The sequence below is a fragment of the Passer domesticus genome, chromosome 5 (genome assembly GCF_036417665.1).
Source record: "Passer domesticus isolate bPasDom1 chromosome 5, bPasDom1.hap1, whole genome shotgun sequence".
Lineage (NCBI taxonomy): Eukaryota > Metazoa > Chordata > Aves > Passeriformes > Passeridae > Passer > Passer domesticus.
In genome coordinates, this window is record NC_087478.1 from 5,464,285 (window position 1) to 5,478,843 (window position 14,559).

General features: G+C 46.9%; 1 protein-coding gene across 1 annotated transcript; it reads right to left on the bottom strand.

Moving 5' to 3' along the window:
* Nucleotides 1-2,111: 2,111 nt before the first annotated feature.
* Nucleotides 2,112-11,377, bottom strand: PHYH (phytanoyl-CoA 2-hydroxylase). The gene is made up of 9 exons (XM_064421801.1): nucleotides 11,193-11,377; nucleotides 8,985-9,040; nucleotides 8,750-8,860; nucleotides 8,500-8,665; nucleotides 7,847-7,928; nucleotides 6,719-6,900; nucleotides 5,808-5,957; nucleotides 4,688-4,819; nucleotides 2,112-3,098 (listed from the first exon to the last, which is right to left on the bottom strand). The coding sequence occupies exons 1-9, from the start codon at nucleotides 11,289-11,291 to the stop codon at nucleotides 3,045-3,047; spliced, it is 1,032 nt and encodes a 343-aa protein (XP_064277871.1). The 5' UTR covers nucleotides 11,292-11,377; the 3' UTR covers nucleotides 2,112-3,044.
* Between the last annotated feature and the right edge of the window lie 3,182 nt (nucleotides 11,378-14,559).

Below are 14,559 nucleotides of genomic sequence, written 5' to 3' on the forward strand. Positions count from 1 at the left end.
CAGCATAGGCAGGCAGCAAGAAACCTTATCAGCAGAAAGGCCAAAATTACTTGTGAGTTACAAGATAAAGCAGTGATTTAAGATTAGCACGAGGTCTGGAGCAGAAACTGTTTTATATTTTGCATGTCCAAATTCAATTACTTCTTTCTCCAGCTGCTCTTGGATCATGTTCTTAACATCCCTGTAGTAGCACTCTAAGCCAGTGAGGTGACAGCTGTGAGGACATTGGGCATCACTCACTGCCACTCTGATTACAAATGACTGCTGGAAAAGGATCTCCTACATCCCAGATCAGCTTATAGAGTCAAATCTACTTTGAAAAAACTGTAATGTAGTTAATTAAACTTGCTTTTCCTCCCTATTTCTCTTGCATGAAGACTTTGATCTACAGCACTAGAAGCCAAAGCTGGGATTCAAAATCCTTCCTTTGGCACCTACCCAGTGTCTTCACATCAAAGCGCTGAGCGTGCAGCCGCTGTCAGCAAGGTCAGGAGTCAGACTAAATCTGACATTTCTGAACTGCTAGTCTGGAAAATAGCACATAAATTCTGAGCAAAAGATCTTCTCTGTGTTTATTGTCTTTTACCAAGCTCCAGGAAGCCTTTGTTTCCAACACATGTGAAATGTCAAGGCAGAAAAAAATGTGTCTGAAACACTGGGGCTTCATGCAACTGCAGATGGCCAAACAAGCAGCCAGATGTCTAATTATACATGGCCCTTTTTGAAATTGGGATGCTGCTATTAAAAAAAAATGTCCAAGAAGGGCTAACATGGTTAAGCTAACCTGCAGGACCATGAAGTTAGTTGGAAAGAAAGTTTTAGATATAACATGCTGTTACATCAATTTAGGAGCACACACACACCCCCAACATGTGAACCTGAACACTTACAGCAAACCAAATTGTAAAAAACATCCCACTAAGCCAGGGCTAAACTAAACACACTATTACTAAAATAAATATTTTGCTTTTAATTTGATTCAATTCAAGCAACTTTTCTAATAGGGTAAATTGCCGCTTCACTAAAATACCCAGCAACCCAAGCATTTCAACAGCTTCTGCATTTCCCTGTCTCTTGAAGCTCTGCCTAATGGAGTTGGAAGTTTATTTCTCAAAGGTATTATTGCTGCAGAGATGTCCAGAAACACCACACATCCATTCTGGGAGAATCCAGCTTCATCCAATCGTTTCTGCACAGCAGAAGGAGCACAGCCTGCCCCAGAGGGCAGTTACCCAACAGTGTGGGAAGGAATGAGGACACAGGTCTCTTATCAGCTGGGACAGCTGCTGAGTTTAGATGATCTCCAAGGGCGTTGATGGGTTTGTTCTTCTGAAAGAGGCAATTGTAAGCTGAAACCAATAGGCAGAGGTGCACAAATTTTTAAAAACAAAGGTAAACTTCTTCCTTTTCTTCTCTTTCCTAGCTATAGTAAGAGAAACTCAAGTCTTGAAACTGGGAATGTGACACCTATAGCTCTTCTCCGTGGTCACAGCTCCCTCTGCAGTCAACCCAGCTCCACCAGTGACGCCAGACAGGGAAATCTCCATCAATCCTGTGCTGTGAACCAGACAGAACACACCAAGTTCTCATGAAAATCCCATGGAGAGGACTCAGCAGAACCAGCAGAGGGATCTCCAACTCACTGGAAATCATCCACCTGGGCCCATGCTCTCCAGGAGCTGATCAGTGCCAGGGTTCTAGAGGGCACGGGGAACCAGGACACCCAAAATCACCCACTGAGCCCTCACCAGACTTCTTGGTGTTGTGGTCAAACCAGAGGCTGCTGAGAGGTTATGTCTGGCTCCAGGTGGGAACCACAGCCCAGACTCCTCACTCCAGCACCAAGGGTGTAGGACCTATACATAACTGTGCTCAAACCTCATTTTCTTTAAAGAACAAACAAGAAAACCTAGATATGCTGCACGAAGATGAAGAATCACAAAACAAGGCAGAAGGTGCCACAAGAGCCCATCACTGCAGCCTTTGGTCCTTTTTGGGTGGACTGGGGAGGAGTGGAAACAAGCTGAGCGTTGGTGCTTTGGCCTGGGGTGTTCAACAACACCCCCAGCACGGTTTCTGAGCAGCAGCAATGACACCACACAGCCCTCAAGTGCAGTTTTGCTCTGGTTTAGTCTTTATTTCAAAAAATAGATTCTGAAAACGAAAGAATCTTTCAGAAAGCAAGGAATAACACTGTCAAAAGCAAGAGGATCATTTCAGTGTGCATCACTCCACCCTGCCACCACTGCGTCCCGGGGAGCATCCAAACACTTCCTCAGCCTGGCAGCAGCAGAAGGCACCTTTTCCCAGACCTGCCACACTCAAAGGATTCCCTCACTTCACACAGCCTTGCATCAGTTGTGCAAGGCCAGTGGGAGGCTGCTTTGTTGGCCCAGTAGCTCCCAACACTGTCAGACTCATATTTCACCTGTGCCAGAGCTGCCTGGTCAGGAATGATGCCATGCCAAGCCAAGCTTGAGGAGCTCTACCAGCAATCATATTCCTGTCCATAAACCCCATTTTCTCTGTGAGTGGCTGCTGCTTTCTCTTTAGCCACTTCCTTACACCACTGCACCCACATCTTCATCAGCTACACTAGTAACTCCCCATGTCACTGAGGGCTTGTCTAAAACTCTTTTTTTTTTTTTGGCACAGGAAAACAAGTTGGAAATACTAGAAATTCTTGCATAAAATCCTACATTGGTATAGCATCATTCTAAAGGTGTGTCATGTTAAAAACTTCTAAGAAACAAGAATGAAAACACCAAGAAAATCAAGGTGTTCTTTCAAGACTGATTTGATTGTCTAAGACACCTGCAGCAAATCTGTTTTTCTAGGTTAGGTTTCCTTTGACATACATCAGCCACCCAAGCTCAGTGCAATTATTCTGAATTAGCATAGAACGATTTTGCAGTGCAGCATTTGGCTAAGTTACCATTACAGAGATCAGCAAAGGGAATTCTGCCTGCCCAGGGTCTGTGTTCTTCCCCCAGAGAAGCTCATTCTCAGGTCCATGTTTCCCATCCTGCTCTTCACAGGGTCTTCTATAGGTTGATTCTTTCCCCTTGCACCAGCCGTGCTCGGAAGTTCCAAATATCCTTCAAAACAAAAATGAGACAAAGGAAAAGCAGCTTGAGGGCCAGAAAAAAGTGACCAGGATTCCAGTTTACAGAGATGAAAATAGAGGATTGCTTAGTTCTTATCATCTTGTGAAGGTGAAATAAGACCTGGGCACTCCTCTGGGAGAAAACTCCAACTCTGGCTAAAAAAAATCCTTAAAGCTACACAAGAACACAGAGACTTCTCTGTGGGTTTGTAAGAACAACCTCATTTAGGGGTTTGTAAGAAAAACCTCATTTCCACTCAGGAGGAGAGACTTCACATCCCTTTGGATTTCACCAAGCATCTAAATAACCCCAGGAACTGAAAGCCAAGCAAGCTGTGGCTTTACAGACATGAAAGATCAGCTTGCAAAACACAGCTGGGCACCCCACCACACCCAGGCACACTGGGGAAACACACAGAACAACACAAATCACCAAGGGTGAAACGTGGCAGCAGCTCTCAGGCCACAGAGAGCAACAGGCACAACCTTGCCAGGCATCGTCCTGGGAAAGGCTGTGAGAAGATCAGAGAAAAGAATGAGAAACAATTCTTATCTTCACTTGCTGTACCTGTTACTGTGGACATGTGGAGTGTGTTATGGAGATTTGTTTACCAAAGGGTGGTTTCTTAATTGGCCAGTGGTGATGGTGTTTGGATTGAAGGACCAGTTGGGTCCACCTGTATCGTGACTGTCTGTAAGGATGATGGATTTCTTAATAAGTCCAGTGTAATAAAGTGATTGATCAGCCTTCTGAGAATCATGGAGTCAATGCTAATTAATACCTGCCTGGGGGCCTGCAGTGACAGTGACAGTTTCCCCCCCCCAGATATTGTAAAACATGTACTTTTTAAAATAAAATTGCTGCTTTTACATCCAGACTTTACTGCTTTGATACTGGCTTTGCACACACTTGGGAACTGCTGTGGATTAAGATATTCAGAACTTTTTCACCCCAGTAAAAAGGTTTATTTATCTTTCAGTGGCTGTATCCCTGAAGAATTTACATTTGCTTTCTATTTTACTCAATGGTCTCAGTTATTCAGCAAGAGTCCATTAGTCCCATTTTTTTTTGAGGCAGAGGTATATCACTGCTGACAAACCTGCTATAGCCTCAAGTATCAACAACTGATGTGGGATTATATTTAAGCAAAAAAAAAAAAAATCCATTTGTTATTGTGATCAGGTGTGGCTACTTCTTTTAAAAGGAAAATCCACCCACCATTGGGGGGGAACTGTGAGAACTGTAGACATAAAAACTGGACAAGCACTGAATTTATTCCAACTTACAGTTTTGAATTTGGAGCAATTTTTTTATTTATAAGCAGAGCTTCTGAAGGAATTTCTGGAGATCATAGGATGTGAGGAAGCTGCCAGTGAACAAGGCATTATGAGGAAAAAGGCCCCAAAAAAGCCTGCCAGTCATGCTCTGAACATCAGGTCTTTTATCCTGCCAAGCACCTCTGCCTGGTACAGCCTGATCTGCCAAGCTAGGCACAGCAAAGAGCACCAATGTGCCACAGGAGAGACTTGGGAAAGGGAACTGACCTGGTTTGTAACAAAGGGCACTGAGCCAAGTCTCACCTTGAGGTCCACAGAAGTTGCATTGTATTTCTTCCAAACCATTTCCTGCAGCTCCTTCTCCAGGTGCTCCTGAGTTGTGTTCTTGACATCAATGTAGTGACACTCTGAGCTGGCAAAGTGGCAGCTGATGCTCTGTGTGAGGAAAGTGGGTGTCACTCACTGTCACACTGACAACAAACAACTGCTGGGGAAAAACTCATGCATTCCAGATTGTGGACACATCACTCCTTCCTTACAGATCATGCCAGCACAACCCTTCCTCCTTTCCGAGTGTTCCCTTGGAGAAACACTCTTGCTGCTGATTTCCTTCTCTTCTTCCTTCCCTTCTCCCCCTCACTGCCTCAGCACAAGCTGAACTACTTGACCCCAGAATATCAGCAGCTGGAGGGAAAACAGGGAGAGCCAGGGCTGGGGCAGACCTCTGTGCTCTGAAAGGGCTCTCAGTTCCTGCACCCAGAGGGTCACAACCCACTTAGATTAAATCCACCAACAAACTGCCACAGGGGCTGAAAGAACAAGCTACACAACAGGCAAACCAAAATAAAACAGAGCAGCCCATGCTGCAGTGCCTGGATGAATCCCTTCTGAGGGACCAGGCCTCCAAAGGAGGGCACTTCTGCCTGTTTCAGTTAAATAATCATGCATGTCAACAAATCTTTTATAGAAAAATGGCTTGTGCAATCATATAAATAAATATTATTTATTGAATGATGGAGACTCTTGTTATCCAGAGATAACAGGATACCAAGAAAACAGGGAAAAAAGGTAAAGTCCTGATATCTGGGACAGCTGAAAGGAACTTTCAGAAAAGCAAGTACAGCCAGACAGGCTTTAATTTAAACATGGATTCAACATCTAATTCCTACTCCTGTTCTGTTTTTCCCAAGCAGCTGCACAGCATGCTCTTCTTACAGAAGACAGATGTTTAAAAATAAAATAATAAATAACCAAGAGAGTGCTGAAGTATATTAGGAAGATAAAAACTCTAAAACATTCATCAACATATTCATGAACTGAGAAAGCGTTCAAAGGGGGTGGGGGATAAAAATAGAGGGATAGTTGGGTAATTTTTTTTTTTAATCAAGAATATAAAAAACTTTATCAAGAGATGTTTCCCTACCTTTCGGAAACCTGATGTCCTGTTTATCCCAGAGCCATGAATGAGCAGGGGGTGGAAGAACACTGTGTCTCCCTTCTCCATGACAAGGTGAACCTTGGGAATCTTCTCATCCTCCTCAAGTAGCCCATGGAAAAGTTTGTTGGTCTTACCCTAAGGAAGAAAAAGGCTGAACTGAAATCACTCAGAATTAGAGGAAGTGCTGATTCTCAGAGCACAGCAGGGACAGCTATGGATCTGCTTTCCCTGGAGAGAATATTCCATATGCCAAGCTAAAAATCTGACTATTGTCTACTAGTCCTTCTATCTCAAGCCTGACATCCAGAAAAAATGATACTTTCTATATTTTCTGCAGCTGGATTTGGACAATGACATTCTCAGCTGGAGAGAACAGAGAAGAGCACTGGGAAACCCCACAAGGGTGGCCTGATGCCATTGCTGGAGTCCAGCCTTCTGCTCCTGGTACAACCACACCAATGACAGCCAGGCCACAAAACACACTGAAGAGGAAGATATCACTTGGTATTTTATTCCATCCAGCTGTTTACTGACAGACTTCTCCTCTTTGGGAGGAGACAGTACACCTGCTACCAGGCAGGAACACGCTGACAGGAGGAGACAGAGCCCCCACACTTGGCAAGGGCAGTGGAAAATGTTGGCATGTGTTTATACTGTCATGCCACAACGTGCTGGACATTTTCCAGGTGAAGGTGGGAACAGAGGCAAACCTACCCTTGTCACATGGAGTGAGGTCACCCAAGAAACCCTCTCCCAAATCAATGCAAATATTTGCATAAACAGAACAAAAAAAATCACTGAAAACCTCAGCTTTGACCTGCACATGCTCCCCTTACAGTGAGTCCAAAACACACCCCCTTCCTGCACGCCCTTCCCAAGCCCTCCATACTCTCTACCTCCAGCTCTGGATAACCATGGGGCTTCAGGGCTGTCCTGTGTGTCCCTGGCTGCACGACCAGGCAGCCGTTGTCCCGGTGAGCGCTCTCCATGGCGGTCCAGGCGCACACGATGCGCGACGCAGGCCGGAAGGGGAAGTAGTGCAGGTCCTGATGCATGGGGTGCAGAAAGGTCTGCTTGTCTGCAACACAGGTTCACAAACCTCCAGCACCACCAAATGTGACACAGCCTTCTCCTTCTGTTAAACCACTGTGGCACATGCTAAGGAGCTGCTGCTTCCTGCTGGAGATGCCTGGTGCACTCAGTGCCTGCCCCAGCCCAGCCATGGAAGCCAAGCAGGTGAGCTGCCACCAGCCCAAAATGGGCCATGGTGTGGGTCACACAGGGAAAGCCAGGAGGCTGCTTAAGCTCTGTGACCCCTCAGAAGTCTCCTTTTGCTGGCCTTTACCACCAGGACACATTTTTCATCCTCATTTTGGCTGCTCTCCAGTTTTGAGAACTTTACCCAGCACAGTGTTGCACAAACCTCCTGAGCACAAAGACCTTCCAACAGCTGTGCTGTCTGCAGGCACGGGATGTACTGCTGTGACACAAACAGAATCACCCTGTCTGTGCTGCACCCTGCTCGTGTTTATTTCGCTTTCTCTTTAAAAGAGGGGGGGAAAAAAATCTCAGTTTATGGACTGCAGCCTCCACAGAGAGTCTCTGCCCCAGAGGCTCTCTTCCATGAAGTCTAAACATAAATAAATATTCTTGACGTTTTGCTTGTTATTTTTTCCCCCTATGGAAATGGAAACAAATCCACACCAGAAGAGCCTTTTATATATAATTTATGTACTTATTTGGCCATTGATTTTGCTTCTTAAATAGATACAGTTAGGATATTTCTACTTGCCTCATTTGCCATACTATTTAGACTTTGTGCAGCCTCAAAAACTCTCCTGTGTTTTCTCATCTTGTCTCATTAAACCAAGGTAAAAAGCAAACAAACCATCACCAAAATGGCTTTGTAAATTTTCAATGTTATTTGGGTTTAATTTTTTTTACAGCTTTTCTAAAACACTAACTTCAGTTCTGGCACACACACAATAATTCACCCATTTTCCTCTAATCCAAGTTTTCCTTACCAGAATCTGGAAGCTTATTTATCAGCATGGTGTGCATTGCCATGATGTTTGGCCCTGTGAAGCACTCAACATATCTGAGGACCTACAAAGAAGAAAGCATTAGGGAAAAAAAATCAGAAACATGAAAAACAAGAGGAAATATTGCTGAGGAAGCACTGGGAGCTGGATGTTTGGCTGAGGACAAGGGTACAGGAGGAGATCAGAGAGGATGGAGGGATGCAGGACACAAGGGAGGGAGGGATTGGCACGCAAATGGGAATGGTGGGAGGAAGCCAAGAGGGAAGCAGGCTGCTGAGAAGATGGGGAGGGTGCTCCCACACAGCTCCATCTGCCACATGAATACTGGCTGCAAGGCTGGACCTGCCCAGGGACAGATGTTTGCCTGGATAAAACACATTCAGAACGAGTGGCTGATCTGCCCCTCTAGCCTGGCATGGTTTGGCCAAGTCACATTCCTGACTGGCTCCACACCAGGGGAAGAGCAGCACTGCTTTAAGTCTTGTGCCCCAGCCTCCATCCATGCCCTGCTCATGCAGAACACTCTTAAAGGCTGACTTATCTTCCTTCCTCACTCTAATGTTTATGGGAGTGACCTGCAGGGTCAGACACCTCCATACAGGCTCTTCCACCACCACCACCACCCTTTGTTTTACCTCAGGCAGTGTGCAGTATCTGAACAGCTCTTCATCTTCCTGGAAGTCCTGCACTTTATTAACCACGTTTTCAGACTGACCAAACTGGGATTTCCGGGACTCATCCTTCATAATCATAACTCCTGGTGGCTTCACCTCTCTTTTGCAGATCCTTGTGAACTCCTTCCTGCAAACCAGAGGGAACATCCATGTTGGAACAATCTCCAGCTCCCCAGAGCTGTCCCCAGCCCGTGAGGCGAGTGCCTGGTACCTGAAGCGCTCGATGTCCTGGTGGGAAACGAGGCCCTTGATGAGCAGGTAGCCATTGTCCTCATAGAACTGCCTCTGCTCTGTGCTCAGCACATCGTTGTCCAGGGTGTAGCTGGGACACAGGGGGACACGTTAGCCACGCCTGGTGACCAACTAGGGGCCTGTGTTTAGGGCAAAAAGAGCTGAGCTCTGAAGGTTGTTTTGCTTTCATCTCTACCAAGGAAGATGGAGCTTACCAAAACCTCCCTTCATGAGGAGCAACACTGACTTGGGCTGAAGTAGGAATGCTTATCTGGAGTGGGAATTAAGGAATATACAACCAAGAAAATAGATTAGAACATTATCTACAGGTACAAGTCCTTGATCCTACAGTGCTGTTCATCTTAAAGGCAGGTGCTGTGCTGGACACTCAATCCACGTTCTTCTTCATTTTGTTTCCTTAATAATAAATTATAACAAAAAATATTCTAAAAATTAAAAGACTCTAAAACAACAAAGCAATAGGACTAAATCAGAGGTTTCACATTCTCATACAGTGTTCCAAACCCTCACCATCTCTCCAGTTACTGCAGAGATCAGCTCCCTTCCAAATGACAGGAACAGCAGGAAGAGAGGAGAGCTTTAGGCTTGTCCTCCACTTCAAGTAATTTCAACAGGTTTTAAAAAAGCTTTTTTTTTCCCCTTATGCAGAGACACATTCTCATCAACAGGGTAATTAAACCACACTTGCTAAAGAAGCCTCACAAGAGCTTTATGCATGGTATTGAAGTGTCATCCATAACAAAAATGAGCATTTTCATGCTGATCTTTTGGTCTGCATAGGCATGTTTGCTTCAGGGTTTTATGAAAACCACTGACTTTCCTCTACTGCTCATAAAACCATGAATGCTTTGGGAATAAGAAATAGGTTTCATCACAGCAGCTGTGTCCATGATCCCCACACCAGAAAGCTTAAACATTATCTTGTCAAGAGTCACATACAGCGGGAGAAGAACAACACATGCAAAAACGTGTGGCAAAAATGACGAGCCAGGGGGAGGAAAAGGTGCTGGGGACTGGATGGAGGACAGAGAGAAGAACACGGGGAGACCAGCTGGCAACTGCCACAGCAGGTCCCAGAGTAAGAAACCCCCAACTGAGGGCACCAGTGCTTCACACACCACATTTCAGGCCTAGTTTCAGTGAATATGGGACTCCTGATCACTCAGGCTCCCGAATGTCCACAGACAGCTGATGGAGACACAGGCACTGGCTGAACCCCAGCACGGGCCCTCCTCAGCACCTCCACCTCCCCAGTGGGGGGACAGCACACAAGGCTGCACTCCATTTCAGCACCTTCCTCCCAGGCTTTGCAGTGCCTCCTCCTCTCACTGGTTTTGCTCTTGACACTTTGCAACATTCAGAGAACAAGTCTGGGCTGCCTGGACAACTGAAACCACGAGGTGCAGATATTAAAACAAAACCAGTGAACCAATGTACCATTTGATGTATCAAATAAATCATTCTTATTAGAGTCTGTAATTTACTTTACCCACACACCTTGTTGCTCCAGCCCAGATGTGTTTTGGTCCAAAGCTATTTGCATCATGACCCAGATTCAAACACAAACAGGTTGTGCAGCACCTCTCCTTACTTCCTGTATGTTACAACCAGGGTGTTTTTCCTAAAATTTATTCCTGATTTTGTGTTCCTACTTGTGTTATGTCAGTCTGAGTCAACAACTATCCATCTGCCTTCTTATTTTTAATCAATTTGAGGACTTCTACATCCTGTTTGATCGCATCGTCTTCTATGTATTATAATTCAGAGGTAACTTGTCAGCATTGCGTTCTGAGAAAAAGTTCTTTTTTAAAAGCAACATTTATGACATTTATCCACTTAACTTTTGGAACCACGGGACATATCAACGCAAAAACTTATTTCTACCCAGTTTTCCTTTGCCTTATGTTGGCAGCCTCCAACATTTCCACCTCTGTTCCCCCTCACAAACCAAACCTTGATGTTTTTCCTGCTGCTGCTCTACCAGTCGACTCTGTACCTTTCAACGACATCTGTGACTTGCCGTGCAACTTCCCAGTCATGCGGGGTTGAATTTCTAGGAGGAAAACTCGCTGCAGGGAATCCTCTGGCTCGGTGCTGGGGGGCTGTGCCGAGATCCACATCCCAGCTGCCCACAGCCCGCGGGGCTCAGGGAGAGGCTTTGGGGCGCGTCAGCTACTGACCCCGAAATTCCACGGGAGCGCTGTCCTCCAGCACCAGGACACAGGGCAGGGCTCGCCCCGCGTGTCCCTGCCAGGCCGGTGTCCCTGCCGGACAAACCACGGGCCCACAAGGGCGCGGGGAGCGAGGGGCAAAGCGCGCCGGGCTGGGCGAAGCGGAGCCCCGACCCGCGGGGAGCCAACGCGCTGCACCGCCCCTTCCCGACCCCACACCCGCAAGGATACAGGAGCCGGGGCCGCTGCCAGCCGCGGGGAGAGGTGCCGCAGGATGGTGTCCAGCCGGGCTGCCGAGCGCTTGCCGAGCCGCTCCCCGAGCCGCTCCATGACGCCCAGGCGGCCGCCGCGCTGTCCCGGCCGGGGCGGAGCCGCCGCATGCTCAGAGCCCGAGCGCCCTCAGGGCCCCGGGTCAGCCGGGAGGCACGGCGGTGGGAAGGGCCTGAGGGAAGCCGGGGCGGAGCCGGTGCTGTCAGAGCCCGGATCCCGGCGGGCGCGGCGGGTGTGCGGGGCGGGAGGCGGCCGTGAGGGAGCGGCGGCCGTGAGGGAGCGGCGGCCGTGAGGGAGCGGCGGCCGTGAGGGAGCGGCGGCCGTGAGGGAGCGGCGGCCGTGAGGGGGCGGCGGCCGTGAGGGAGCGGCGGCCGTGAGGGAGCGGCGGCCGTGAGGGAGCAGCGCCCTCAGAGCGCCGGAGCCGCGGACCCGCAGCACCCCCGGGCGGAACGCGCCTGAGGGAGGCCAGGCCGGGCGTGCGGAGAGCTTGGAATTTTCCCTGCTGATTTCATCCTCCCACTTCCCCTCTTTTTCCCGTTCTCTGCCATCAGTGAATTTCATCAGCCCCGTGTGGAGAGCAGCGCTTGGCACAATGCGCTCCTGAGGCCGGCATGGATCGATGCCTTATCTCCTGTCTCTAAGGAGACCGTCAGAGTTTGCCTCATCCCTCCATGAAAACGTTTGGAGAGATTGTTGCAGCCCCAGTGTGAAAACAGCTCTCACACCTGCCGGGTTGTCCATAAAACCCTCGCTGATGAGCAGTCCAGGGCCTGTTCCCAAAGAGGCACCATCACAAGTCTCCTGTAGCTCCAGGCAGGCCCATGGTGACAGGGTGTGCAGCAAAATTCTGCTTACAGCTGCTTCTGGAAGTTCAGCTCCCATTCTGCAACAGGTTTTCTGGAAACTGGGGTGATGTGTTGGTGGATCAAAAACTCAGCTGTCAATACACTAAGCTTTGTGTTAGTGCTGCAAATGGACAGAAGCCAAGGCATGGGTAGGAAGGGTTTCTGTACATAACCTCTATCCTGGAAACTGGTTCCCTTTAAAACTCAGTGGCAAAACTCCCATTGCTTTAAATAAACTGCAGCAGGTTTATAAACTGCTCTGATCTGTGGTGCATTCATGTTTATGGCTCTTACAATATGCTTGGTGGACTCACTCCCTTCAGAGGCATAACAGAACAGGCTGTTCACAGAAGTGGGACAAACAAGGTTGGGAACCCAGGAAAAAACCCTCTCTTAATGATTTTGTATAGTGACAGAGGCAAGAGTACAGGCACTGTGAAGGTACAACAGCAGCAGCAGTGACAGCACCCTTCATTGCCAATAAAATCAGACCTTTGACTTCTGAGCCATAGGAAAACTCTTAGTCATATGAAAACAGAAAGTTAAAAGTCCCTCAAATCAAACTAGTGAGGGGGAACAGGAAAAAAAAAAGCAACTAGAGTAATAGCTTTATTACTGAACTCCTAATTACAACTGCATTGAAAGGCCTATATATAATTTAGACCTATGCTGCAATTGCTTTCACAATCCAAACTGAAACAGGAACCTCAATAAATCTCATCTGTTTCAAAGTTTAGGTAAAAGCCCTAACAAAGAGATGAAGCAGAATAATACTACACATGCCTGTTGTGGCATGGACCTGTTTGCAATGTAGATATTTCTTCCACAGGTACGTGTTTGGCAATATCTTATGCAAAGGTGTCTTTCATACCTGTAAAAAATGAACAAAAAGGGATTTGGCTGTACTGATTTAGGAGAACTAAGATGCTTTTATGTATACATAATACACACTTTCATAAATATATATAGAACCATAGAACATCCTGAGTTGGAAAGGACCCACAAGGACCACCAGTCCAACTCCTGAAGTCCAGCACAAGACAAGCCCAAGGATCTCACCCTGTGCCTGAGAATGTTGTCCGAAGGCTTCTTGAACTCTGTCAGCCTTGGTGCTGTGATACTTCCCTGGGGAGCCTGTCCCAGTGCCCAGCCATCCTCTGGGTGAAGAATCCTTTCCTAATATATGCTTTTTTAAACAAGAAGAGTCTCAAAACCCTCTAATATGTCTGTGCATTAAATACCATGATTCCTTTTTACATACAGCCTCTGGCAATCTCGACAGCAGTGTCACTGGCCCGCCCCGTTGTATTCTGTCACACGCCAAAGAATTCAGCAGCCTCGCCCACCTTGGCAGGAGCAGCGGGTGGCTGAGGTCACTGCCCTGTATTTGTACCCTCCCGCTGATGGATCGAACTTTAACACAACAAAAGATCGATCTGCTGGCACCACACAGGGACGCGGAGGCTGCTGTGGTGTAGCCACACCCCCGAGAATTAGAAGTGTGTGGACACCTGAAAAAACCACCCCATCCTTTGCACGTAAACAGCCCAGAGGGAATAATTTTCAAATCCATTGATAAGCATCACTGAAATACAGGCTGAATCTCATGAACCCAGGAAAAGAAACAAGGGAGAAATTTTCTTTGTTAAGGAAACTGATGGTAGCATTAATCATTGTATTAATATGGATGGCATTTAAGAGAGGCTGTGTCTTTTCAAAGTACTTTTACAGCTATGTCTGTCAGTTTCCTGAATTTTATAGAACATTTTCATACAGATGGTTTGCATTTGGCTTTTTGTTTTAATGTTTTCTGTTCATTAAATCACAAAACTAATAAAAACTAAACGATTGAGATTCCTCCAGCAGCACAGGAACATTCCTAATGCACAGTCTTATAATTTAATAAGCATCTCAATTGACTATTAAAATCCACATTATGATCAGAACTGTAATTCCAAAGATGAGGTCTTCTGAAAGCTTAATTTACTGTGGTGGGAAGTGGCAGCTGCTCCAACTCAGCAAAATTAGCTTTTTTAACTGAGATGCCAGGGAAAACAGATGTTGATGAGACAATAACAACAAAATCCACGACCAACATGCAGGTTCATTTCTCATCACCAGAGTCAAGAAGGGCTTCTATGGATGGTAGAAGGGAGAAGGAGGGAAAGGGAGATATGGATTAATCAGAGACCAGAACAAGGGGCATAGTGACAAAGGACGTGGAAAGGGTCAAGGGTCTTGATGACTTCTCTGCCTTGGCCTTTGCTTTAGCTCCTGACTGAATTCCCTTAGTTCCTCTGCTGAATTCCAAGGTTAGGCCAACCCTCATCCTAAGGAGGAGCTACTGCCAGGCTCCTCTGCAGCTGTCCCAAACTTCTCAGCTGGGGGTGCCCACCCATTCCTTATTGACACATCCCTTTGGAAATACCAGAGACAGCTGGATCCACCAGTGCTCTGAGCAGAGGGTGTAAAAACCCCAGTTG